General features: G+C 30.8%; 2 protein-coding genes across 2 annotated transcripts in view; one reads left to right on the plus strand and one right to left on the minus strand.

The window, feature by feature from the left end:
• The first annotated feature begins 311 nt into the window (after positions 1-311).
• LOC106462013 (ras-related protein Rac1-like) lies at positions 312-17,524 on the plus strand. Its single transcript, XM_013921881.2, has 5 exons — positions 312-1,078; positions 8,910-8,981; positions 12,003-12,120; positions 14,138-14,200; positions 15,388-17,524. Exons 1-5 carry the CDS (start codon positions 1,044-1,046, stop codon positions 15,676-15,678), a joined length of 579 nt encoding a protein of 192 aa, XP_013777335.1. The 5' UTR covers positions 312-1,043; the 3' UTR covers positions 15,679-17,524.
• Positions 17,525-23,647: 6,123 nt separating this feature from the next.
• The window catches only part of LOC106462014, a 15,416-nt gene continuing 11,938 nt past the window's right edge, over positions 23,648-27,125 (minus strand). The window contains exon 4 of the mRNA XM_013921882.2: positions 23,648-24,421. Coding sequence (XP_013777336.1) covers positions 24,101-24,421 — 321 coding nt within the window. The 3' untranslated portion in view covers positions 23,648-24,100. The remainder of the gene's footprint in view (positions 24,422-27,125) is intronic.

The raw sequence follows: 27,125 nt of genomic DNA on the forward strand, positions 1-27,125 counted from the left end.
AGCAAACCATTGATCTGCAAATGGTTGCGCTTTGAATAAATTAGTAATAATAACGGTGAAAAATGTAAATAGACACATTCAAACATCTATAAAATACACATATTAATAAAGGTTGAAAACATGATCATAATATTTTATAGGATATTTTCAGATTATAATCGATAAGTAATTAATATAATTATAAGATGATTAAATATATAAAAAAGACATTTTTGGTTATTTGTTACGCTCTATTTCAACATCCTCAGTCTCAACTTTATAATATCATAAAAGAACTTGCATGCACTGCAGGTGGCGGTACAGTTGTTTTCTTGTTCAGTTTAGCTAAACCTAGTCTGAGTAGCCAATTTTTATTACTTGTGGGTTACTCGGATAGTAGTACTAGAGGAATTTATTATTCAATTAATTGTGAAAGAAAAGTTTTGTAACGGAGAAAAAGATAAATATTGTTTTGTTTAGTTTTAAATTAATGTTTCATCAGACTTACAATATTATTCGAACCATTTTTACAAGTGACTAAACTATTTCTCAACTAAGTCTGCCTTTGGACTTTTGCAGTTTTGGTAACTTACTAACTACAAAAGTTTTATTAATTTACCATAGTTAGGCCCAACGTATGTTACGTGTCACTGTCAGTCATGTATGTATAGGGGTACTTTTGAAATTGTGAAGAGTGTGGACAAGTTCGAAACTAAAGTAAATTAATCTGGAGAATATATTATCTTTGTTATAATAGTTCTGTTAAAAGATTAAAATTAGATTTTGAAAATTGGGTCCAATGACTTGTTTTTTTTTTAACAAAACGAAAGACCTAAAATATAAAATTAAGGTTGCAAAACACTGAAGACGTGTATTTGAACTTGAAGTTGAACTAGTTTATATTTTGCAGTTAAAATTTAAGCTATTAAAGGCAGATTTAGGTTACCGCTTTATCAAATTGAACTCGAAGAACCTAATATTAGTAACAAGTGGCATTGATATAAGCTTAGTGATAAACTAATACTGAAATTCGAGTGGGAAGATCTGTGACAGTGTGAAAAAGAATGCAAGCAATAAAGTGTGTAGTCGTGGGGGACGGGTGAGTTGGTTTTCTTTTACTTACTAATAGTAATATTATTATTAGCTTAGTAATAATACTAGCGATTATACTGCGATTGTAAAGTCTCGGATTTAAGAGTTATATAACAATTGGAAATGTATACAGTAAAGATGCATTACTATTAGTATTACTACTATTAACGGCATACTACTGTTACTTCACGGGTTAAATTTAACCAGTGTACTATGTTTTGTGCAAAATTATATGGCAGGCCTTCTCACTGTGTCAGCTGGTTAATAATGTAGTTAGTATAACGTTTTATTGTGTAATTTCATGGAATATTATTCCATTGATAATATGGTTTCAGTCTGGTATTTTGTCAGCATATTTGACTGTATCATTATCATCCCTGTTTTGCTTATAGTTGATTATTATTTTAATGCATCACCTAATTATTTTATGCTTCTGGTATTAATACTAATCTCTAGAAGCATCTCATTGAGTAGTCTTAACCATTAGGCTCAGAGGTTTTAATCTTATTAATGAAACATTGGCATGCTTCAGAGTATAACACTAACTACCTTGCTTTCAGTATCTGGCAGTGTGCTTTACTGTTAAAATCTTGCATGCTTTTGTAACTTACATAATTTAAGTCACCAAACAAAGCATAATTTTGCAATATTTATCATTTGATATTCTAACGTCAAGTTTGTTACTTTGCATCATAATGCAAATTTGCATGTATAAATTGTCAAAATTTGTTTTGTATAATATTTCCACCTACATAATATAAATTATGAACTGTAATAGGCACAGAAGAATGCCAAATAGTGAAAGCAAAGTAATTAGACTTTTAGGTAAGTGAATGTCACAATAAAAAGTGAAAAAAGAAAAATCTCAGTCTAATTGTTAGACTACTTATTGGGGTAAAATGTTAGTTTGTTTTTATAATTTTTTGCAAAGATGCATAAGGCCTGTCTCTGCATAGTTTTTTATCTGATTTTGAACTGATAAATGAAAAGCAATTAGTCAGCCATGTATAAGTAGTATTATTGTAGTATGCAGGCATACTAATGTTTTCTTCCTACTCCCTCACTTAATATAACTTTTTAAAATTTCTCTATTTTTTTATGAATGTAGTCTTAATACAGAATGTCAGTCAAGGGAACAACCAAGTTCCTCTTGCCCTATTTACCTACTGATTTGCACACACATTCTTGTGGAAATGATTCCTGTAAATTGGGGAATACCGATTAGAAATAGACATTGATCTTTTCCAATGGCATCTCAGCGACACCTCAAGCACAGAACATCCCTTTTTTTTACAGTGAGAGTGCCTGTCAATCATGTGAGGTGTGCCTTCACTGTTACTCTTGTCTGAATGAATATTTGGATTTAACTCTCACTTTTATAGTACTTCCATGACAAGAAAGTGTAGAATACAGTTTTGCAGAAATGGAACATGAATTCTTAGATTCACATTAACACCAGTTTTTAAAGAAACTAGCAAAAAATGGCATGTTTATCTGAAGTGTGTCGGGTGACCTGACTAATAGTGAAGTGATGTTTGCTGTAAATGCATATAGTGATACAATGATTTCTTGTGGTTGTAGTAAACTATATATGTCTTCATTTGTTTATCATTAATATCAAGATATGTAGAATATTTTAGAGTTGGAAAATTATTGTTTTCAAATAATAAGAGCTAACATATATCTACATCAAATGGGAAAAAATAATACCCAAAACACATTATAGATATTTTTCACACTCTCTTTTACTCTATTTAGAGGGCATTATGCATGTTACTTTATTTGAATTTTATATGTTATAGAAGTAATGAAATGGCTAAAAACATGCATATACATAATGAACATGCACATTTAAACTTGCTATGTACATGTTCTTCAGCAGGAAATGCATGGAGTAAAATCCATATATTTAAGAGTGGAGCTATGGTAGTGATTTTTCTTGGCAAGTATTTCATGTACAGTTTAATATGCTATTTTCTTGTGTAAAAATTAAACATTCAAAGACAAGTATGTTTGATAATATAAACAGCTGTGCCATGTTTACTGAACATTTAAAACACCTCACTTTACTGTATCTTGAAAAAAGGGGGTCAATTACAGTTTAAAAAAAATACAATTCATTTTAACATTCTTGGAAACTTTATATTTTTTTACAGCTCTTGTTTTAGAGAGTACATGTTACATTTGTAATGGGTACACGTGATATTGTCCATGAAGTACTTTTCTGGTATTAACATAACAAAAAAGTTATACATAAGTGGCAAATTGGGAATGCTTTGATGAAATTCCAACAAATTTCTCTATAACGTTTCATTAAAATCTCTTGAAATCAACTGTGTGGTTTCTTTTCCAAAACATGTTTCAAAATTTGCAAGAACTGAGAAGTGATTGACCTTAGCCAGTAGTACACAAAGATATATTACCCTATAACTCAAGCACTTTTGAAAGGTGGACCTTTTTTTTTTCTTTACGTGCAAACTCAGCCAATATTAATGTTAGCACATCCAATGGCTTTTATTTTTTCAGCACATTGCCCACAGTGGATTTAGATATGAGGTGGTGGAATGAAATATCTTTGACACCTGTTATTGTAGGCTTTGTTTTTAATCTAGATGATTCTGGAAACTTGTGTTATTGTTTAGCCAGAAGAAAGTTTAATATGACATTACAGGTGTGGCCTTAATGACTATAATCTTTTTGAAAGTTTAGGGAATAATTTGAGCCATGTATATAAAAAAAATGAGTTAGAATATATTGGATTATTGAGGTTACTGGCCAATTAATGAGTAATCAGTGCACAAATTAGTCAATTTTCTGTTACTGCCAGCCAGCCAGTTCAGTGTTGTGAATATAGATATATGAAATTAGTACTAAGTGGAATTTCTGCTAAAATGTGGTTTCTTGAGAAGATGGGCCAACTGGTGAATGTTGCTTACTCTAACTGTAGAACTCTTTAATTTCAAGAAAACTCTATCATTAGCATAATTATTATTTTACTGAATAATCCAAAAGCCTGGTCAACAGTAGAAATCATAATGATATTATTTATGCTGTATCCATTATTTGAATATTTCTGATAATATATAATAACTTCTACCAGAAGGGCTGCTAAAATTCTACAATAATAATTACAGTTAATAATAAATAGTCTTCATTATGAGTAACAGGCAAACCACAATAAAGCTCTTATGAGCTGGACTGAGTATAAAACTTTGAAAAAACATAGTAATAGTGGAACAACTATTATGAATAATAACTTCCGAGACTAATTGAGGCCAAAAATGTTACTGTAATATGTTTTCCTAGTATTATGTAGGACTCGTGTGGTTACCACCGATAGTAGGATTGAGCAATTCAAAAATTGTGAGGTATTCCCATTGCTGTAATTTCATTGGCTTTTCCCCAAGATTTACCCATAATTTAGTCTGAAGTGCCAGTAGTGAGGCAGAAAAAAGTTTATTTCATGAAGAAATCATGGACTTTGATTAAAACAATGCTTGAGTGTGTTGCTTTTACTTGCTCTTTTAAACTTAGGGAAATCGTGGACTTTAATTAAAACAATGCTTGAGTGTGTTACTTTTACTTGCTGTTTTAACCTTGGGAAATCATGGACTTTAATTAAAACAATGCTTGAGTGTGTTACTTTTACTTGCTATTTTAAACTTGGGGAAATCGTGGACTTTAATTAAAACAACCTTGAGTGTGTTACTTTTACTTGCTATTTTAACCTTGGGAAATCATGGACTTTGATTAAAACAATGCTTGAGTGTGTTACTTTTACTTGCTATTTTAAACTTGGGGAATTCATGGACTTTAATTAAAACAATGCTAGAAGTGTTCCTATAAACAACGTGTACAGTGTATCATGATCACAACTAAAGCTAATTGCAATATTATTTCAGAACGTAAGGTCAGAATACTTTGACATGAGAGTTCTGTAACACGTAAAGGTTACTCATCACGCAGATTGTTTTTAACCCAGTTGCTGAGAGTTTGGAGATACGGAACTGTTTAATATAACGATGTCGTTATTAACTGAAGGTTTTTTTTTCAATTTCAGTGTGCATTTATATGTCACATAATCAGACGTTGAATCCATGTGTTTATATGGGACCTCTGACAGATTTAGAGGCCTCCATGTCAATGGGTTATCCGTCACAGTATATTTATGCTTCTGATAAAACAGACATGTAAAGCAAGTGGGTGAGAATATTTCAGTAGTTGAAATACAGTTGAAAATTACGTAGCAGTGTTCGAAAGATAATAAATGCATACGATTTTGTAACTTACGTGTGGGTTATATATATATCTTAACAAATAATATATGAACATTAAAACGTGATTTTAAACGTCTCATTTACTATTTATTACTTTTTAATTTAACAGAAATCAGTTCTATATAACAAATGGCAGGAAACTAGAAAAACAAATGATAAAATATGAATTAAATATTTTGAAAGAATTGCGTTTTTCTATTCACACACGTTTTTTTTTATCGGTTGTACTGTTAGCCATATTTCTTGTATCTCACCTGATGTCAGGTAAACCTGGTGAAACGATGTGAACAAAATAAAAATAATTGTGCACGAAATATTACAAAAACAGTTTCTACTTGTAAACAGTAGACGCTCACGTTTTTCGCAGATCTTATTTTACAAAATGTTAATTTTATGTAGTCAGATGATAGGGGTGAAATGAGCCAGCTAAAATACAGACGGCAACTGTTGTAAACTGAGTGCAAAAATAAGCCTGTGACCATATTCTAAACTAAATATGGCGACATTTGTAACAAAATTGTACCCATTCTCATCATAATTCCCCTTGCAGGCAGATCTGGAGAAGCTTGTTGCATTAGTACTAGTTGTATTCCTCTGAGGAGTGTTCGCTCTTACTCAGTGCGACTGCACTAGTGTGGTCACATGATACTATAACTAAGCTAATAATAATGAAATGTAAGGTGATTTAAGGGACTTTTTTTTCCCCCGGGACCACATTGCCACGACGAATTTTTGCAATTTATAAACCCTTTCGTTTAGAAACAATTAGAAAGTCTTCATTAAGTGATAGAACAAGTGTTTGGAGCATCATTTTTCAAACTGATAATTTCCTTTTTTATCATATATACTTTACGAATTGAAATAAAACTACAGTGATGATGCTTTATAAATTATAGTTGATTGATGAGTCATAAACTGAACTACAACTCGGTGATTTCTGCAATAATAGTTTACTAGTGTAATGGCATGTAGAAAAAGTGTTGTAATTCTTAAGTACTTTTCTCAGTGCTACTTCAAGTAGCGGTATATTACCGCAGTAAAAAACATTTTATTGAAGGTTTACTGTAGTGCTGTACTATTATATTATTGCATTTTATTCAATTGTATTTATGTGTAACGTAATTTAGAACTAATTATTGCTATTCTATGGTGTATTGTGAATAAGCTAACAATTTATTTTTAGCACTTTTGGTGGTCACAGAAAATTAAATACAATGCTGCAACAGTTTCCGAACTATTATGTATTCGGAATCTCCTTCGTTTGCTTACGTGTTTCTCGAATTTGACACGAACTTTGCTACAGACCATGCACTAGACTACTGCGTATTCACAGCTAACTTAGGCCTACGTGTTTTATTGGTTTCACAAAATACCCCCCCCCCCTCCACGAAACAACAATAAAACGACGTTTAATGTTCATGCAAGTTGTAAACGGATTACGAAAATGTTTCCAAAGACATTCTGGCACTACAAATGTATTGGATAATAAAAACATTGTACAAAATTTCGTGGTTTCATTGTCTTAACTCTGAAAATAAGTCGTCTTGGAATGCAATCGACTAGAGATAAATATTCCGATTTGCACCCGATGCAGTCAAACACAGAAATTCAGAGGCACAAAAAAATTTTAATTAGAAATTTGTATTTTACGGTATAAATATTGCAGTTACTCAATACCAATACACCGTCATTGATCACATTATGTAAATATAGATTGTTTTAAGATCCTTATCGTATGAATTTTTGATATAAAATAATAAACTGTAGTGTTATGAGTTGATGGTTTTTGTTTGTTTTTATCAAACTTCTGTACTACATGTATGGCGTTTTTAGTTTTCTTTTGAAAAACAACTAAAAACATTATATTTATTTATATTTAATACACAGCCCCCCCCCCAAAAAAAAAAAACAAAACTAGCCTTGTTCTTTCAATTTGCTCTTACTTGTGGTTACTGATGGCGGGTAGAAATTTCCCGAAACTAGCATAGTTCAGTGCCAAGTGGTGAATAAAATGGTAGATTGGGCTTCTTATTAATTACTATTGTAGATTAATATAATTTGGGTAAGGGAAGCAGAGTAAAAAAATATTATTTAATGACATGCTACCTGTCCATTTTAAAAGATGTTACAAATTTAAGTTTATTAAAACTATGGATAAATACAACTTAACAGTTTTCACGCAGTTCCATTGGTGGAACTGGTCTTTGAACCGCATTTCTGCGTTTATCTTATTTTTATCATGTTTCAACTCATTGTTGTAGATGATGTTCTTTGAAAATAATGAAGCGAGTTTAAATGTTCACACACACACACACACTTTGGCATTTAGTTTAGTTATTATTGAAACAGTTACATAAAAAATCTGGTGTTTGGCGTTTCAGTTTTGTGAAACCTAATTTTACTTGACGAACGAACGTACCAAAACAAGAAAAGTTTATTTATTAGTAGTTACAAGCACTTAGTTTTTAACTGAAGTTTAGTACGTGTTTCAGTAAGGCCAGTAAAATCCCACGGGTCTCTCATCTTCAGCTAGTGTGGACGCGCCTGGTGAAATAGAGCGTCTGGGTATTACGTAGGAACGATGTACCGGTACTTCAGTATAGCAATATATTGTCAGTACATTAACACACGCACAAGGTAGTTAAACGCTATCGCAGTGTTTATGTAGGTGACAAAACTTTCATCATTGGTGCTAAATAATCAAAAGTTACGTACGTACGCGTGAAATATGCTTATCACTAAGGCTAATAAAAGTAATTTTTATATAAAAATTAAAATAACTTTTGCCAGATTATACATTATTTCGTATTTGCAATTATTTCCAGCTGATGGATTTGCCATATAGGACAAACTGAGAATTGATGATATCAAATAAAGTTAGATAAGCACACAATATCACGTTTAACATCATGCTTCCAGCCGTTTCAAAATTCTGTCAATTCTGACAGTTACCCTATTTTCTCTAACAAATCTTTTAATTATAGCACAAGATTTGGCCATGTTTATAATAATTTTTCTGTAAGTTATATTGTAACCAGTACTTCAAAATGTGATAGTGTTACATTTGAACTTACTCTTAGAATGTTACTGTAAAATGGTTTAAAGTCATTGTCATTTTACAGAAACTATACATGAAGTAGTGTTTGTTTTATAAAATCAATGCAGAAGCCAATTACCATTTGAAGTTACCATGCCAAGTGTAGCATTTAAGTTATTCCTTGTTAGAAATTATCAACTGAAAGTATTTTTTTAAATGTTCGAAAACTAAAATCACTGCTTAGTTTGGATGTTTAACAAATATATCAAAGAAAAGCTTTAAAATATTAATTGCTGTAAACTATCAAATCTTTGCATAGGTGTACAGTTAAATAGCTTAAACTTTATTACTAAAACAAAATTTCAATTTATACATCAAAAAACAAATATTTGGAAATACTATAAGTTATTATTTTTTTTCTGAAACAGAAACTATGTTCTTTGATTTTGTATAAATAGTACAAGAATGTTACTTTATTCAATCTACTTTCTGTAAAAGGCTTAATGAAATCTCATCCTCTTCAGGGCTGTTGGTAAAACATGTCTTCTGATCAGTTACACAACTAATGCCTTCCCTGGTGAATATATTCCTACAGTGTAAGTATTTATTTTTTAGTTTATGCAAATAGTATGTAAGACTAAATACTGAAGACAAAGATAAGTTTGAATTTCCTTATTTTTCATTCATTTGGTAGAGATCTTGATTTAATCAGACTTGGTCCTTATTTTGGATACTGGCTTGTTTATAAGAAGTTCCAAATTAATCATGAAAAACTTTTCCTGAGTTGAATAAGCAAGATGTACTCCAATAATATGTCTGTAGACTTTATTTATCAATATTGTTTATATCATGAAAAATTAAGATGATTTGGCATATTCAGCTTTATTGTGATTCAGAAAGACTGGCAGGTAGGCTTTTACTGTAGTGAATTTTACATAAGGTCTTAACTTTATGACAGTTAAACGTTATCTAATGTTTAAAAATTAGCCTTTGAAAATAGTCTGTAAATATTTTTGTTTTCAAAAAAAGTGTGAGAAATAATGTAGAATAATGTAATGAAGAATTACTGGTAGATTATAAAACAGAGCAGTTAACATTGTAAGACTCAATTCTTGCAGTTTAAATAGTACAAGTCCCAGTGGCAGTTTGCCTTAACATCATTGATTCTCATTGTTGCTGATACTGGGTGAACTGAATTTCCTTTCAACTTATTTAGTACTAACTGTAAGAATGTTAGTCCTTTTGGGTTAAGCAGTAATGTGTGTATATGATATTCTAAATGTTCTTCTGTATTAGATAACTTTTAATGTGAAATCTAATTGATAAGGAATGTCATTTAACATTTTTCTTTTCCTGAAATGTAAGATCTTATGTTTACATGCAAAAAATACACGTAGAATGGTGCATATTAAAAAAAATTGAACAGGTTTTTAACCTAATTCATTTAGTTGACAGAAGCCATGACACACATCTAATAGTGTTACATGAGTTACTAGCATTCTTTTGTTACCCCCTAGTTAAGAACTGATGGTTTTTAAATGAACTATCAAGCAAATTCACATCAGTGTACACATAGTAACATTCAAAATAGTAGATTTCTGTATTTAATATTTCTAGTATTTTTTGTTTTGTCATTGTTAGCTATTTTAACAAAACTGTGTAGTAACAATGCAGAAAGATATGGAAATGTCTGTGTATCTTTAGTATTTCCTTGTGTAAATTAGTTGCTCACATCTTTTTAGGTAGTACCATTCTTTAGATAATGTTACATATAGGAGCATTAACAATTCAGCTAGTTGTAATTTACCGAATTACTGTCTCAGTGATGAAATTAATTTTTCTTGTTGCTGAAACCCAGCTGTTAATTAAAAACAAGATTCTGAGATTTCAGGAATGAACTTAAAATGAGTACTCATTTCATAAGAAAGAGAAGTACCAATGATAATAAAAGCAGTAAGTTTAATTTCAAAATATACACATTCTATCTTCACTATGAAACTAAAATACTGACAAGAATGAAGATAATAGTTAAAATGTACAATAAAACATATTGCATGTTAATACATTTTATAGATTGATAAATGTGTGGACATATAAATCTATCCCACAAATGAAGTAGGCAGCAGTACAGAGTGGGGATTGTTTTTCCAAAAAAATGTGAACCTTATACACAAAAAATTTAAGTGAGTTTTCGTAACCTTAATGAAACTTGCCAAATGAAAGTATTCAAACTTACTTCAGTGAGCAAAAACAGAGAGAAACATAACTTACCTCACAGTAACAAACTATTAATTTGTAAATGACTTTAAAAATATGTGGGGTGGTTAGAGATGTAGCTGAAATGAGTTTGTTTTATTTAAATGAAGGTTGTGATGTTTAATAAGAAGGGTTTCTGTCAGTGTTGAAATGGCTAGAATTTTATATTGTCTTACATATTTTATTTTGGTTTTTCTATCAGTTTCATCCTTTTATTTTAAAGCTTTTAGTTGTGCAAAAAGACCAGTAAGTAAATATGCTCTTTGTCATATCATTGGTGTTTCTCTTTATAATAAAATAAATGATTTCTGCTCAGTCTATTGTGAGTAGAGATACTTTCTTAACTTGATGAAAAACAACAGTTTTCCAATATAATGTATTGCTTCTTTGCAACATTGTGTTATGATAAGTAATATTGTTATACAGTAAAGTAATGAAAAAATATACATAATGTTTAAAATTCTTAATCATGCACCTTCTTCACCATTGGGGGGTCAACAAGATGAAACAAGTCGTATATATTTACTGTACCTTAAGTAACATAGAAATTAATATATTTGTTTGGTGGGATCTGGCTTTTTTCTTTACACAAATTGATAAGAAACAACAGAACTTAAGTGATATTAAATAACTTAAATTTCTAAACATTCCCTGAAGTGATTCTGTTTACTAGTTAGTGATTGAGCCTTCTAAAGATGTGCAAGCTGGTGAACTTGTAAAACTCTAATGACCTATTTACTAATAAACTAATAAATATTTGCAGCCTTTATCAGTCACCTAAGACTGAGCCTAATGTAAACATAAGGAAGTTGTTTGGACAAGTTGCTAAAGCAGGCCAATCACAACCCATCAAAAGTTTTATTTTAAATTTGATGAGAAAATGTTTACATCATTAGATCCCCCAAGACTTTTTAAAAATTGTGTAACAAACTTGTGATTATTTTTGTAAAATAATCATGGAAGATTAAAATTTTAATTCATAAGTTAACTTATGAATTAAAACTTGGTTTATTTTTGCCTTTCCATGATTTTCAAGGTTCCCATACGAGTGCTATGTTAAAACACATATTGACAAGTAGTATTTTTAGGTCACTTTTAACTTGGTACTGTAGTATTAGAATACAAGTTCCTACTGTGCACTCATGTCTGGTATTGGAATTATTAGAACATAATTTGCATTAGCACTTGGTACTTGTACACGATACTGGTGTTATATTGTTATAACATATGAATTGATTCATGATATAGGTACATGTAATGTACTAATAAAACACTGGTATTTGTAACTACCATCATATCACAAGACCATGTTTTAAACTGTAAATGTTATACTGTAATATTTCTGGACACCCTATTCTTAGATTCGATAACTACTCAGCAAATGTAATGGTGGATGGAAAGCCAATTAACCTGGGCCTTTGGGATACAGCAGGCCAGGAAGATTATGATAGATTACGACCTCTTTCCTACCCACAGACTGTAAGTATCACTCAAGGGCAACATTTATAATGTCAAGATCACTTGTAACTAGAGTTGCTTCCTGAACTTTTGTTGGTGTTTCATAATGTACATCACTTTTGTCAAGTGAGATGCTAAGGTTTTCAAAGAAAACAATGATGTACCCAAAACAAATCCTAGTCAGTTCTTACCTGAAGTGGAATGCTGCATTTTACTACTTAGGAAGGAATCGTGTTGTAAAATGTGTAATTGTAACTTACTACTGCACTTGGTTGTATTATGGTCGCTATATAACCATTACACCTTTATTGGAAGTATGTTGGTAACTTTTACATGATGTTTGGAATTTGAAATGGCAAGTTTGTTCAACAGAAAGTTTACAATATAATGTTTTAAATTTTGTGCATCTCCATGTTGTTGTAAAAGTTATATGCATACAATTAAAAACTTATTTTACAATGGATACATTCATGTACATAACTAGATGTAGAATTGAATTCAAGATATTAAAGTTGGACATTTTTATCCCTTCAAATGTCATACTATAAGCATCACCATCCAAGTAACAGACTTTGAAAACTAGCTTGATTGAACATCCTGCCTTAAGAACAAAAATTGTATTGTTTAAAAGTTGTTGAAATGCACTTTCTTCTAATAACTTTGGTATTACAAAGAAAGTCCTTTCCACGTGAAGCTGATAAATATAAGTATCAAAGCATGATAAATATATTAAAATATTCAATTACAATACAAAAACGAAAATCCTCCAAGACCTGTATATTTTGACGGGCATCACATATATAAACTTAATCAGACATTTGGGATTTCAAAATTCGTAACAACAATGTATGATATTTTGGTTTAGATTTCATGTATACAGGAACAACAATAGAAAAGAAGCATACATGAAAGTTGAGTTTTACATATCTGATTTGCTTATCACATATATTTCTTTTATTTTTTCTTTGCATAACCATGGTAAAATGAATTATTTCCCAATAAGAAAGGTGAATGTTTATGACACATTTTAGGCATTTCTGCCTACATCATACCTTCCAGTTTGCTTGATGTTCAGTGTATACATGAAGAATATTTGTAATAGTACGAAATAACCATTTTACACTTTGTGTTTGTGGTATAACTTTTGGCTTTGCCTAGTTTCCACATTACACATGTTGCATCTTTAGGTTTTTTCTAGCTCTCACTATAGACATAATGCATGTAACATGTTCTGGCTCTATGCTCTTCGGATGGATCCGAAGAGTGTTGGATTACAAATATGTGAACCTATTAATAATTTAATTTAAAATGAAAACAAAAATGTTTTCACTGTATCAGATGGTATTTTTAGCTTTATATTGTTGAAGTGGGTTGTTCCGTAAAATGTAAGCAAGAATACACTGGTTCAGATGTGCAAATGGTTTATTTTACTCAAAATAAAAATGAAGAGTACTTACAACTTACATTACTAGATGATGTATAGTTTAAAAAAAGCTGGAAAGGTTGTAATTAAGACTTATGCATTAAAAGGTATGTCTAAACATCACTTCAATAAATATAAGCTGATAAAGAACAAGAAAGAAGGGGGAAGTAAAACAGGGAATCTTAGCTTTTGATCTTCAGAGAGAAGTAAAATATACACAGAGATAACAAAATACCCATATGCTACTGTTACATGCATCAACAACGAGTCACACATGAGGAAGGGAAAAACTATTAATCTTATGTGTGTTTTGGTGGATTGTTTTCAGTAGTACCTTGAAGTGTCTTACTCTAAACTATGTAAAACTGTAACTGTATAGAAGTTTATTCAAGCTGTGACTGTTAAATGTACCCTAATAAAAGGTTATTTGTCCTGATTGATACTGATTGGTGGGTTTCAGTTTTGTTTTCTACAGTATGTCCATTTTCATGCATAAAAAAAAAAGATGCTCCATAATCAAGAAAATAGCATTAAAATCTAACATTTTCTTGGTTATCAACAACTTGGCTTGTATAAAACAGCTGTACAAATGGCAAATAAATGTTTTTCTTGCAGGATGTTTTCCTCATCTGTTTCTCTCTAGTAAATCCTGCATCTTTTGAAAATGTCAGAGCAAAGGTAAGTTAATGTTCTTGCATACACATACAGATGTATAAAAACTAGCATTTTTTTTACAAGCCATGGAATTTGTTTAAATTAATTACTCATTACCTACAAATGTTTATGACTATTGCTTCATTTTGAACGTAAAACTGTCCATCATTTTTTCTGAATTTTGAAATCATAAGAATGTTTGATACTTTTTAACCCAGTGTACATATTAATAAATATTGGAAATTATGTGTAGTTGTAATTTTGGAATGGTGGGGCTACTTTTAAAATTTAAGTGTAATACAAACACTAACTGTTGCTACCAATATATGTTATAAAATAGCATTCAAAAAACTTACAATATTCCTTTATTAATCACACATATATTTTTGCCTTTTTTTTTCTTCAAATTGCTTGCTAGTTTCCATTACTGAATTTAATTATTCCCTGAACATAGTTTGTACAAGAAGTTTTGGAAAAAACAAACTAGTTGTTATATTGTTCTAAGAGCTGATACCCTTCTTCCTATAAACAAGGTTGAAGATGTAAAATTCCATTATGATTTATTCAAAATTTTTTTCTTTCTTGCTTAAAATAAAAGCAAAAATTTAGGTACATGAGAACATTAAATAAAGAGGATAATGACAATATGGCAGGCCAAAAACTTACACTGTTGATTGTTGTCTTAAAAAGTTTAACAGGGAAACACTTTAAAATACAGACAAAACTTTGCATGATGATCAAACAGATTTTAATTATGCACTCATTGTTTAAAATTGAGAAATGTGACTGTAACTATAAAGTTGTTGAAATAGATAAGAAAGCTTGTTTTTATTGATACTTTTTAAGTTAGCTCGTACAAACAGTTTTGCATGGTATGAAGCCAAATAGAAAAAGAACAATTTTATATTTTTTGATAAATGCTAAATATATATTAACATTTATATAAAACAAATAAAAAAACTACTATTTTCACAAATTTTTAATCTCCAACTAACTGCCCGATTTAACAGATATGTCTAATTATTGCTAGTTCTGAAATTGTTCAATATTACAATATTCATAATTTTCATGCAAAAATAGGTTTTAAAGGTACAGAAATTGAGTCCATGTTTTCTAGTATGTTAAAATATTTTTTCTAATAAAAAAAATATATTTTGGTGTACTATCTAATGTGAGTGTATGTTTCATTTAAAATTTCCTCTCTATCTCAGTGGTACCCTGAAGTGAGTCACCACTGTCCAAATACTCCTATTATTTTGGTTGGTACTAAGTTAGACTTGCGGGAAGATAAGGAGACCATTGACAAGTTAAAAGATCGTAAACTGGCACCAATTACCTACCCTCAAGGTCTGGCCATGGCCAAAGAAATAGGGGCAGTAAAATACCTTGAGTGCTCAGCTCTAACACAAAAAGGATTGAAAAATGTGTTTGATGAGGCCATTCGAGCTGTGCTTTGTCCACAACCAAAGCCAAAGAAAAAGAAACATTGCTCTCTGCTCTAAGTTTTTTAAATATTCTACAGCTTGTTTAAATTTTACTGTTTTTTATTTTACTCTGGCCTAATTGCACAGGTTATTTCCTGCTCTGTTGGTTGTTGAATACTTGTTTTGTTATTAACAACTGCCACTTGGTCACAAATATAATGGTTGTACTACCATTGTCTGTAGGGCTTTCATAACTTAAGAAGCTAGATCCTATAGCATTTTGATGAAGATAAAGTTATGATATTGTACATGAGATGTTGCACTCATGCATAGAAATGTCAAGGAAAACCTGGTAGAATTTATTACAGAACACAGTTTATACTAACCTGCAACAAATTGTCATTTGTTAAAAATTATCAGGAAAAATAAATAAGGTACTACGAGAGAGAAAAATAGCTTTTAGAAATTTTTTTCTAAGGATAAAAAAAATTATTAATGAAGAAGAGACTGTCTAATATCAGTGCCTTGTTTGTTCTCCTTTTGTATTTAGATGACTTGCTAAATTCAAAATAAATTTGTTTCGTTCACAATACAAATTAGTTGAAAAAAATGACATACACCCAGGAAAAGTTTGAATGGAATCATTTCAGAGAAAGGACAGATTTTTACTTCTTTTACAAACAATTACTTTGTTGAAGAAGTGTCAGTGAAAATGTAGAAATAGAAGCATAGAATGAGTTGCTGTATAAATTTGATCTTACTTTGTCTCGGTAGAATGTAAGATTTTAAGAAAAAGTGTATGATATTATAGTATATTTGAACCCCAAACTCATGAAACATACACTTAACTTGTGACAAAAATAATTATTAAAATATACCCTTTGTTATTTAAAGAAAGTACAGGTCACTTAGTGTAAAACATACTAATAGTTTTATCAGATAAGCTGATAACTGAGAAAATGTCTTCCAGTCATTATGACTGATTACAGAAGGGCCTGATACTAGCCTTATCAAATACATTTTTTAAACTTTTATAAGATCTTTAAGTTACCTAATAAATAATGTATCCAGGACTAATATAAATTAGATCAGGCATTTTACTAAAGACCATAACTATATTGGATACCATTAATTTTTGTTTATATAAAGGTTCACAAATTGGATGAACATTAAAAGTTTTAACTTTACTGGTTAGTCTAATGATAATAAATGCACTGGTTATTACTGAAAATCTGGAAGATGTGGTTTGTCATTTATAAGAGTTAAATGCTTACATTACTTTTTTTATATTATTTTCCGAGTGTGCAAATGTCGATGAATTACTTCAAGACAGTCAATTTATAACTTATTTCCAAATGGTACAACTTAAAACATTTTCCAAGAGAAAGCCATTCTTGTACTAGGATGCCTTCAGAACTTAATTTTTTAAGGTGAAAATTGTTTTGTAAGAGATTTTTTATAAGGACTAAACAGAGAGTAGCATAGTAACATTCATTTTAATATTTAGCCATGATTAGAATTAAGAATAAGCATTCATGTCCTCAGATTTGATAAGTCTTAAGTTGTTGCTCGTGCATTGATGGTGTATGTAACACAAGCATACATTATGAACAATTGCTTCTTTAAAAAATGTTACATATAAGCTAACAGTAAACAACTGTACATTACACAGCTAGAAGGATTGGTAAGACAGACAACACTACAGTAAGTTTATCTATAGTCCACCTTCTCCCCCTGAATAATTTCAAAACATTTAAAATATATTATTCTTAGTGTAACTTACCAACATGCAGATCTGTGTCTTGCTTTGGGCTGGCTCATTCTTCATTCAAAGGGTATTTCTGTGTGCTCAATAAACAAGTTATTGTGTGCTAGTTTCAGCTTTTGTCTTATGTTGTGTACTGTTAATTAATGTCTAGTAAAATACGACATTAAACTTGAGTGTGAAAAACAAAAAAGTCTTACTTTGGGAAACTGGTGAGCCAAGAAGTTTCAAGATAGAATGTCCCCTGACTAACAGTAATGTGAAGTGTTAGGACTGGAGGTTTGTATTAAAAACATAATTCATATGTATCATAATTTTGTTGGATTTTGATTTATCTTGTAAATGTAGCATTCACAGTTTAAATTTTATTCTCAGCACCGTGCCACTAGCCCAGTGTTTTCCAAACTTTAAATAGCTACACCTCCTTGATATTAGAGTAATAATGAAATCAACATTTTATTTATGAAGAGTTGGAGACGATAACCTAACAAAAGTATCACTTTGCTCTCAAAGACTTTTTTGTCTCACTCATTTTCAACCACTTTTGCAATTAAAAAAGTTATTAAAAACAGGTTGTCGTTATTTTTGGGTTCTCTCGACAAAAGACGCCCCCCAAATAAAAAAAATATTTGGAAAACACTGCACTGGCCCTTAAATACAGAAATGTAGTAATCTGACTGTTTAATTGTTGTTTCATTAAAATGTAACTTTTTTGCCATTAGTTTATTATAAATGCTTTTTCACAATCAATAAAAAAAGGAAATGTGAGATTCTTCTCTATGGAAACTTTACTTTCAGATTCCAAATTTCTAACCAAGTTATTTTTCTAAATATTTAATTGAACCCCAGCACAAAAACATATTTTCTACAAATACAGAATATATGGCCTACATGACCAAGCCCTGATGAACATCTTGTTCTCTATACCCTGTGGATTGTATCATTAATGTAACCACATGCTGGTACAAGTGGTCCTGACTCCAGTTAAGGGATATTAGATTGATTATATTGGCCATAATCCATGTTTAACTTACATACTATGAATTATGAAGATGCGAAATCACATATAACAAATGCCCACTGACAGCTGTAAGCTGATTGACTAATTAATGATAAAGTAATAGATATTATATGAAATACATAAAGGTACAGAAACTAACTAAAGTATAGATCAAAGTAAAAGTAAAATACAAGTAATTCACTCTGCACAGAATATACATTTTAATATTTTACTGCTGTATTTATAATCAGTATTACCAGCATTTGCATCATTTATGAAAATTAGGTAGATATGGTTTTAAGTTCTTCCAAGTAAGTACAAACCTGTCAGTTACTGGTGAAGTGTCATCTATAAAGAAATATTGCTCCACAAGCTGTCACCACCACTGCAGCATTGTTTATGCTTTGGTACCTGACATAGGCCTCCTTTGTAAAGTCTGTTTCTAACCGCTTACTCTGAACTTCTGATTCAATCTTCAGTCAGAATTGACAGACTCTGATCATCTGCTTGTGTTCTGAATGGCTCGTTGTCAAGGTGTAAGAACAACACTTACCTTTGATCTGGAAGAGTTCTGTAATTTGTTAATTATAATAGTCTCTCTGGATTGGTTGGCTCTCTACACGAATAGAAGATCAAATGTCTTCTTTGAACAGTTGTAACTCTGCAATTCACTTCAAAGTTAGAATTGAGACCACTATATAAATACTCGTTTGCATTTCAGATTACTTGACTGATTGTTAGATGTCTGGTTTTCATAATAATGAACTGAAATTTTATAACAACGTTTTTTTGCCTTGTCATATATAGAATATTACAATTGTCCTTTAATTGAATATTTAAACAGTTAATCACTATCATACGAGAAACTATCTTTTATTTAATATCTTCATTTGATTGTGTGTGGTAGTTCGAAATTAGATACATCACTGCTTGTACTGAAAATGGTTCTTCTTATGCCTCCATAATAAAACAAAAGGTGCATAAAGTAGGGATTATACCTCTATCCTACAAAGTTTTTATATAGTACAATTTTTAAAAAGGTGCATACAGTGGGGATCACACTTCTGTCCTGAAAAGTATTAATACAGTGTAATTTATCCATAGAAAGTGCAAAGTAACCCAAACACTATCTACCATTATGGAAGTCTAAATTAATGTCTTGAAGAAAAATCCACCAAGGTATATGGAAGTTATGTGGCTCCAACAAAACTATCATCTAAGAATCTTGATGTGAATACTTGAAAAATTACCAGCATTAGGCTTCAGACGCTCTTTTATATATGCTGTTATAAATGATGTATTTTTGAACCTGCATACCACATCAAAAACAATGTATACAGATGTGAAGGGACTGCAGATGAAAAGAACATTGATATAATACATAGTTCCAACATCAAAAAAAGGCATGAGGATTGTATGGAAATGTTTCTCCTAAGTAACATCCAGGGCACACCAGATATGGGAAGCTTTATTGAAAAAAGACATTACTGCTAGAAGCCAGCATGGTTTTATTGACCCCTTCTGTGCTGAGCTTTATTTGGAAATGAGCTAAAATTTTTTATTTCTCTCTTTGATAGCCTATTAAGGGAACAAAAGTTCTTTTATAATCTATTATTATATTTCAGCACAAAATAAATTTTAGTGTAGAATGGAAAATCATAATTGTTTTCACGCATCTTCATTATTCCCACTTCAATTATTGATCTAGCATTTTGTACACATACTCATGTTTCATGGAAAATCCAAACAGGCATTTGACTATAATCAAAGCTGTCATGCAAGAAAACACAATAGACATGAAAAAAATAAAAGGCAAAACAACAAGTAAAAATTATTCAGAAAAAAATGACAGAATAAACATAAACCTCACTAATATTATGCACAATTTTTTCTAACATGTATTAATGTTACATTCCATTTCTCAAAAAAAAAAAGAGTCTAAATTTAGTGGAACATCTTATTAATGTTGTATTTAACGATATCTATATCCATTATTATGTTTTATGACTTTTATTATATTCCTATAATTGTTACTTTCAAACTTGAACTCACAAATATGGCTGTACTTTGTCTGATACAATACCAACATACATTACATTCACTCTTAAACACCTCATCAATCATGCATTGTTTCTTCATAAAAACTAGAGATCCAATCTTTAAGCTTCTAAAATTACTACTTAAGAAATTTATTATATATTAATCTAGCTAATATTATAAATTACAGAAACATGTACAAACTTATGTCTTATTTAGCATGTGGCAAGTTCCAGCTAGACATCCTTGGACTAGTAGTACAATTGGTGTAAACATATGACCACTAGCGCATCTGGTCTATTTTTTCTACCCATTTTAATCTACCATAGCATTTGGGGGTGACCATGCTAAAGAAAGTGTGCTTAACAGCTAGAGTTGGGGGTGGCTTATAAACCAAATGTGACCAGAAAGGAATAATTTAAAATAAGTTAGCACAGAATTTAGAAATACCAGAAATCTGTACTGTGCTTGGATTAGCATCAGAGTATTCAAGATCAGAAAAAAGAATGATTTTTATATCCTATATTGAATGTGTTAATTATGCAATCTATACAAGAGTCAATGACTACATTGTTGTAAACGACTCACCCAGTACAACTTTTAGTGGAGTTGAATGAAATGATAACCATGGAAATGGAATGGTTAGGTTTGTATTAGATTACGTAAGGCAAGGATAAAGACGGTTATACATAATCCATAGCTATTATATTAATTTATAAGATCAATTTACATAATATTCTTTTTGAAACTATATGAACAGTAGGAAAACTGTCTGTGTTAAACATATTAGCTAAAAAAAATTGTACTTACCACAAAATTGGAAATGATGCCAAGTGCAACCTGTTTCAATCCATTATACCTACATAGGTGACCTTGTTAAAGTGAGGGGCTTGGAAGAGAACAAACCCAAGGTAACTGAGAAAATATAGGATTGGAAAGTTACCAAGCAATAGCTTAGTAGCTTTCATACTATTTATTTATTTAAATACACAAGTGCTTGGACTAGCAGTGGAATATATAAGTTCAGGAAAGAGGAACATTATTTACATTCTTCAGTGACTGTTAACTTTGTAATGTACACAGAGCTATGGTATGGTATTATGTGATCTTTATAGAACTATTGTATTTTAAAATTACAAATGCACAATGAATTTAAACAAAGAAAAAATTATATGCACTAAAAAATAATTAGTTGTATGATTTGAACAACTGGTTTGTTATGAAATTCGCGCAAAGCTACACGAGGGCTATCTGTGCTAGCTGTCCCTAATTTAGAGGGACTAGACTAGAGGGAAGGCAGCTAGTCATCACCACCCACTGCCAACTCTTGGGCTACTCTTTTACCAACAAATAGTGGGATTGACTGTCACATTATAATGCCCCCACGGCTGAAAGGGCGAGCATGTTTGGTGGGATGGGAATTTGAACCTGCGACCCTCAGATTGAGAGTCAAGCGCCCTAAACACCTGGCCATGCCGGGCCTTGAACAATTGGAAGCTTGCAGTATTGTCAATAATAGAGAGACTGGAACCAACATACCAATGAAAGATGTCTTGTGCAATGTTCTTTTCAATAGTATTATGAGAGAATACACACAATTCAAAACTCTTTTTGTGGAACTCCCTGCAATACTGAAACTAAATCTCAAAAGGGATTTATGCAATATTTAGTATAATAGTAATACAAAGTTTATAAAGTACTAAGATTTTCTATAGCTCTACTCCTTGTGATGCCAAACAACTGATGAACAATAGTAAAATTGGGAGATATCTCAAAAAAGTTGTTAATCTGTGATGCCAAAACATTACTGCAGAAGTCATAAAACTTGGCAAGAGCAACAGTATTGCATTTTTACAAAAGAAAAAAAGTTGGTATGTTATTCTGCAACACTGAAAGTATTGCACAAAACTTTGCAAGGATACATTTACTGCTCCTGGCAACAACCACTGGATATGTTGCATAACTCAAAAGTGTCTTCTGTATTGCTTCTTGTTATAATGATCTTTCTCAAGAATATTGCATCTGACATTGAACTGTGAGCTCTTATAAAGAAAAAAACTACATGGAGAATGATCTTACTTAAAAACTATGTCTGAATCACATCATTACTCGAACCACCAGCAATATTATGGTGCTTCTATTTCAGGCCAAATATATATATGTAAACAAAAATATATATTTATACACAAATGAAAAAACACAAGTCTATTTCACTCATAAGAAATTTGTTTACTACTCATACTGAATTTATAGCAAACAAGCATTTAAATATCAAGTCTTAAAAGTTTTTTGAATTATACAATTAATTTAAAAAGTCAAAATTTATCATCTAAAATCAAAATTTCCATCACACTATCCACAGAAGTACCGATACTATAGACATAACTGACAATATTTAAAAAAAGACATTGAGGTAGATAGAAATGTCTGTTAGGCAGTTTTCCAACAATTTAAAGGAAAAGGTAATGAAGCCAACAAAAATTATCTACATAAAGTTCCTTCTCTATAGCTATTTTAATAAAAATCAAAATTATTTTATATTATACAGTACTCAATATTAAAGCCTAATCCTCTTGCACTAAAACCTTTTGACCAAAATTATCCATTTATGTCAATTAATTGAAACTTTTCATACTGCTTAATAAGTAGAAACAACATACTACTGAAGAGAATATGAAAAAAAGCATGATACATTAAATAACAGTTGAGATTTACTTATTCAATAAAAGAATCTCTCATACATCTAATATTAATGTGAGGTTGACAGAAGATTAAATTGTATTACATCAGCTTTTTCATGTAGCTAGTCATTTAAGATTTTAATACAAACAATGGTGTAAGTTAGAAATGTAACAAAATGGTCATGAATAAAATGGAAAAGAAGAAAAAATCCAATACAATGATTTTCCTTAACCAGCCATTTTTTCAATTTTTTTTTTTAACTGTTTATAAAATTCAAAACAGTTGTACCGATTTAAAAGAAAAATGTAATTTAATGTTTTTAATATTTGTGACAAAGAAATGTAGCTGAAAGTTTCTGAATACTTGCGATATTTTCAGGAATTAAATGATGTACAGTAGTTTACTGTCATATGTTGCTAAGCACAACAGACATAAGTACATGTTGTAAAAAGCCAAACTGACTTATCTTAGATAAAATAGTTTCAAACTTAACATACATTGTAAAATTAGCCATTGCTCACACTCGTATGAGTTAGTTCTGGAATTGATAAATGAACAATATATTTTTAAATCAATAAAGAAGTAGCACTACTTTTATTTTTACACTATGAATATACAGTGTGTTGTTGGTAAACTAACAGTAGATGAATATGGGTGTGAGTGTTAAAAGGTAAAACCTGAACGATAAGGAATGTTGGAGCTTCTTTAACATAAAAATTACATCGCTAAGGACAGCTTTCATGGAACTACAAATACTGTATCAACACTGGTCATCATTAAGAACTTTAAATTGTTGAGCTGGATGTACATATAGTTATAATGATTTTACACCAAAAGAATAAAGTCAAACCTCTCATTCGTTTGTTTTTTTTTTAAACTAGTTTTACTCTCGCAAAAATTCACAAAAACAAAGTGTCTTAAAATTCTAAGAAAGGCAATAAATATTTACTGAGATGGGCATATACATTGGAAAAGGTTAAAATAAGTCACAAACATATTATTCCTTAATGCAATTATTAGAAATCACAACTGTGTAAATGACCATTTGGTATCTTTGCAAGTCTTTGGATTCGCTGTTGATGGGCTTGAAACAATACACAGTTAATATTATAGTAATGGGGGTTTTCTGATGCACTAAGCTCTGGTCTGTACATTGGTTCATTGAAGTTTTTGACTATTGTTACACCATTTATCAAAATGGGAGCTGAAACCCCATATTCAATAGTGTCTTTAAGATCTGTACTATTCTTGGCAGCATGTTGAAAACAGACATTGGCTCCACTAACATAACCATTGCTTGTTGAGGGTCCAGCAGTAGGGTTTGAGCTAGAAGATGCCTAAGTATATGAAAGAATTGCAAAAATATAGTGTTTCATGCTACAACAAGCCACTGTGCACTTAAATTAAAATAATAATATCATATATACATTACAAAATAGTTTTAGCTAGGTTTCTACACGAAGTTCAACCATACATTATTCCACTTCTCCTTGTGAAGTTTGAATAACCGTAATAGAATTAGTTTTGTAGCAACAACCCAAAGGCCACTGGTTAGGAGCCAACCAGTTTGTGTTTTATCTTAACAAACAAGTACTGATGGTGACATATTATTAGGCAAACAATATTGTATCTGGCTGGTTGCTCATCAAACAAAGCTTGTGTGTGTGTTTATGATAACAATGACCAATTCAATTAACTTGGTTTAAAACAAGATTAGACAGACATTCACTTAGCAAGAAATTTTACCTGTGAACAGCTTCTTTATAAATCGTTACATAATATGAGAACTTTTGCAGAATAATTAATACTATCAATATATTAACCAGTTCTTTCCACAAGTATTCCACAAAACAGGAATTTTTGAAAGTGTCCAAAAAAGGCAAGATATAAAGAATTTAAAATGATTACTCATTTGTCTGTTTGTACAAATAACCCAATACTTTTAACAAAAATATGTGTGTATGTTGAAGCTTGAAATAATTTTGGGTATAGTGTTGAATTTTTTCAATTACATATGCACATCAGAACTTGAAACTAAGCCAAAAAGATGCTTGTGAAACAGGCAGTAAACATATCTCAAAAAAAAAAAAAAAGAGAAACTTTCTTAGCTTTCAACTACAGGCCTTTTTTTATAGTGATGAAAGTTAATGACTTAAGAAATTAGTTTATATTTTACATATTTCACAGTATAGGGCTGTAGGATGAAATAGTTAGAAAATGAATAATTTACTAAACATTTCTCTCCAATGTATTTTATAAAACAAGCCTGCAGTGACTTTACAACTTAAGACAGGATTTTGTTGTTGCTGTTTTTAACTGCACTTTTTAACTTGAGCTACGTGTACATGGAAGTACTGTAAACAAATAGAAAGAAGCTTTTACTTCAGGTACTTTTGTACAGTTGATTTGGGAAAAGAATTGAAACAAAACCACAGTATCTAGCCTAGAAAGATACTCCAAGGAAATGATTAAAAGTTCTCATGCTACAGCAAAATTAAAAATTAGCTGATATAGGCTATTTTATATAAGATAATTGAATCTAATACATCTGAAATAATGCATCTATGTACATACAATTTCCCAAATATTAAATTGATGTTGAAAGTCTCAAAGACAGGGCTGGATTAAGGTTTAGTGGGGCACTAGGTTCATGTAATATTTGGAAATAATTGTGATAATAACTCACTCTTGCCTAGGTTCTGCTAATTTTAGGAACCATCATTTTTTTACTTGTGGGGCCCGGGCTTAGATGGCCTATGCATTAATCCAGTACTGCTCATAGATGATAATAACTTAGTAAATTCTGAACTGTTTATTAATTTCATTATGGCCTCAAAATAGATGAAACAGTTAATTTTCATGTACTTTTGTACACTATTTCTGCTTGTGAAATAAACTGTAAATCAATAATGAAATCCTAATGTCTTCTCAAATGTTACGTAAATACACACACATGCAATTATCAGAACGATTATACTGAAAAACTACACAGCAACATACAAGCTGGGAAGTGAACAAGTTTTTGACCTTCAAAACTGATCTCCTATCACAAAATATCACAATGAAAAAAAAAAATTCTTTCACCAGTGACAGCAAAGGCTAACATTTTAAGAAGAGAAATTTTATAACAGAAGTTGCTAATTTGCTTTTTACCATTTGACTGCTGGGCCTGACAATGATACTGCAGTTTACATGGGACATAATGCCATTCTATGCAGAATCATGGATCAGAAATGTTACAAGATTAACTTTGAAAAGCAAAAAAACGTATGTGTATTGAATACACTATTTATTCTTTGTTTGTTTTGAATTTCGTGCAAAGCTACACGAGGGCTATCTGTTTTGAATTCGATGACGAGGAACCAACTTTGAGACAAATAATGGTTGAAGACGGCTTGAATGGATAATGAAGAAAAACTTTAATAAAAGTTTAACATAAAAGCAAATGTACAACGTTTCGACAAGGTTTTGTCATCATCAGAGCTATCTGTGTTAACCATCTCTAATTTAGCAGTGAGAAACTAGAGGGAAGGCAGCTAGTCATCACCGCCAACTCTTGGGCTACTCTTTTACCAACGAATAGTGGGATTGACCATCACATTATAATGCCCCCACAGCTAAAAGGGTGAGCATGTTTGGTGGAATGGGACCCCGCGACACTCAGATTGCGAGTCGAGCTCCCTAACCACCTGGCCATGCCGGTCCATTTTATTCTTCATAAAAACGTATAATATCAAATGTTCTATGTTAATAGCATCACTGTTTTTATAACTCAATAATAAAAATGGGTGTTTTTACAGACAAACATCAAAACAAATAAATACACAAAATTATTTTCAACAATTTGTGTTAATTCCAGTTAAATTGTTGAAAATAGATTCCTGTCTGATAGCAAAGCTTACTAAGTTTTATGCTTGAGGGGGAAAAACAAAAGCTTTAAATTTTTTATTAATTTAGTTTTGTGGATACACTAAAATATATCAGAAATTTTGGTTAAAGATCATCTTGTTCAAATGAACCTGCTTATAATTCAAATATTCT

Source organism: Limulus polyphemus, unplaced genomic scaffold (genome assembly GCF_000517525.1).
Source record: "Limulus polyphemus unplaced genomic scaffold, Limulus_polyphemus-2.1.2 Scaffold1074, whole genome shotgun sequence".
Taxonomy (NCBI): domain Eukaryota; kingdom Metazoa; phylum Arthropoda; class Merostomata; order Xiphosura; family Limulidae; genus Limulus; species Limulus polyphemus.

Bases quoted from the DNA above. Each gene is read 5' to 3' on its own strand.
- LOC106462013 (XM_013921881.2), top strand. From the start codon at position 1,044: ATGCAAGCAATAAAGTGTGTAGTCGTGGGGGACGG. The intron at 1,079-8,909 runs GTGAGTTGGTTT...CATCCTCTTCAG, and splicing joins TGTGTAGTCGTGGGGGACGG to GGCTGTTGGTAAAACATGTC. The intron at 12,121-14,137 runs GTAAGTATCACT...TTTTTCTTGCAG, and splicing joins CTCTTTCCTACCCACAGACT to GATGTTTTCCTCATCTGTTT.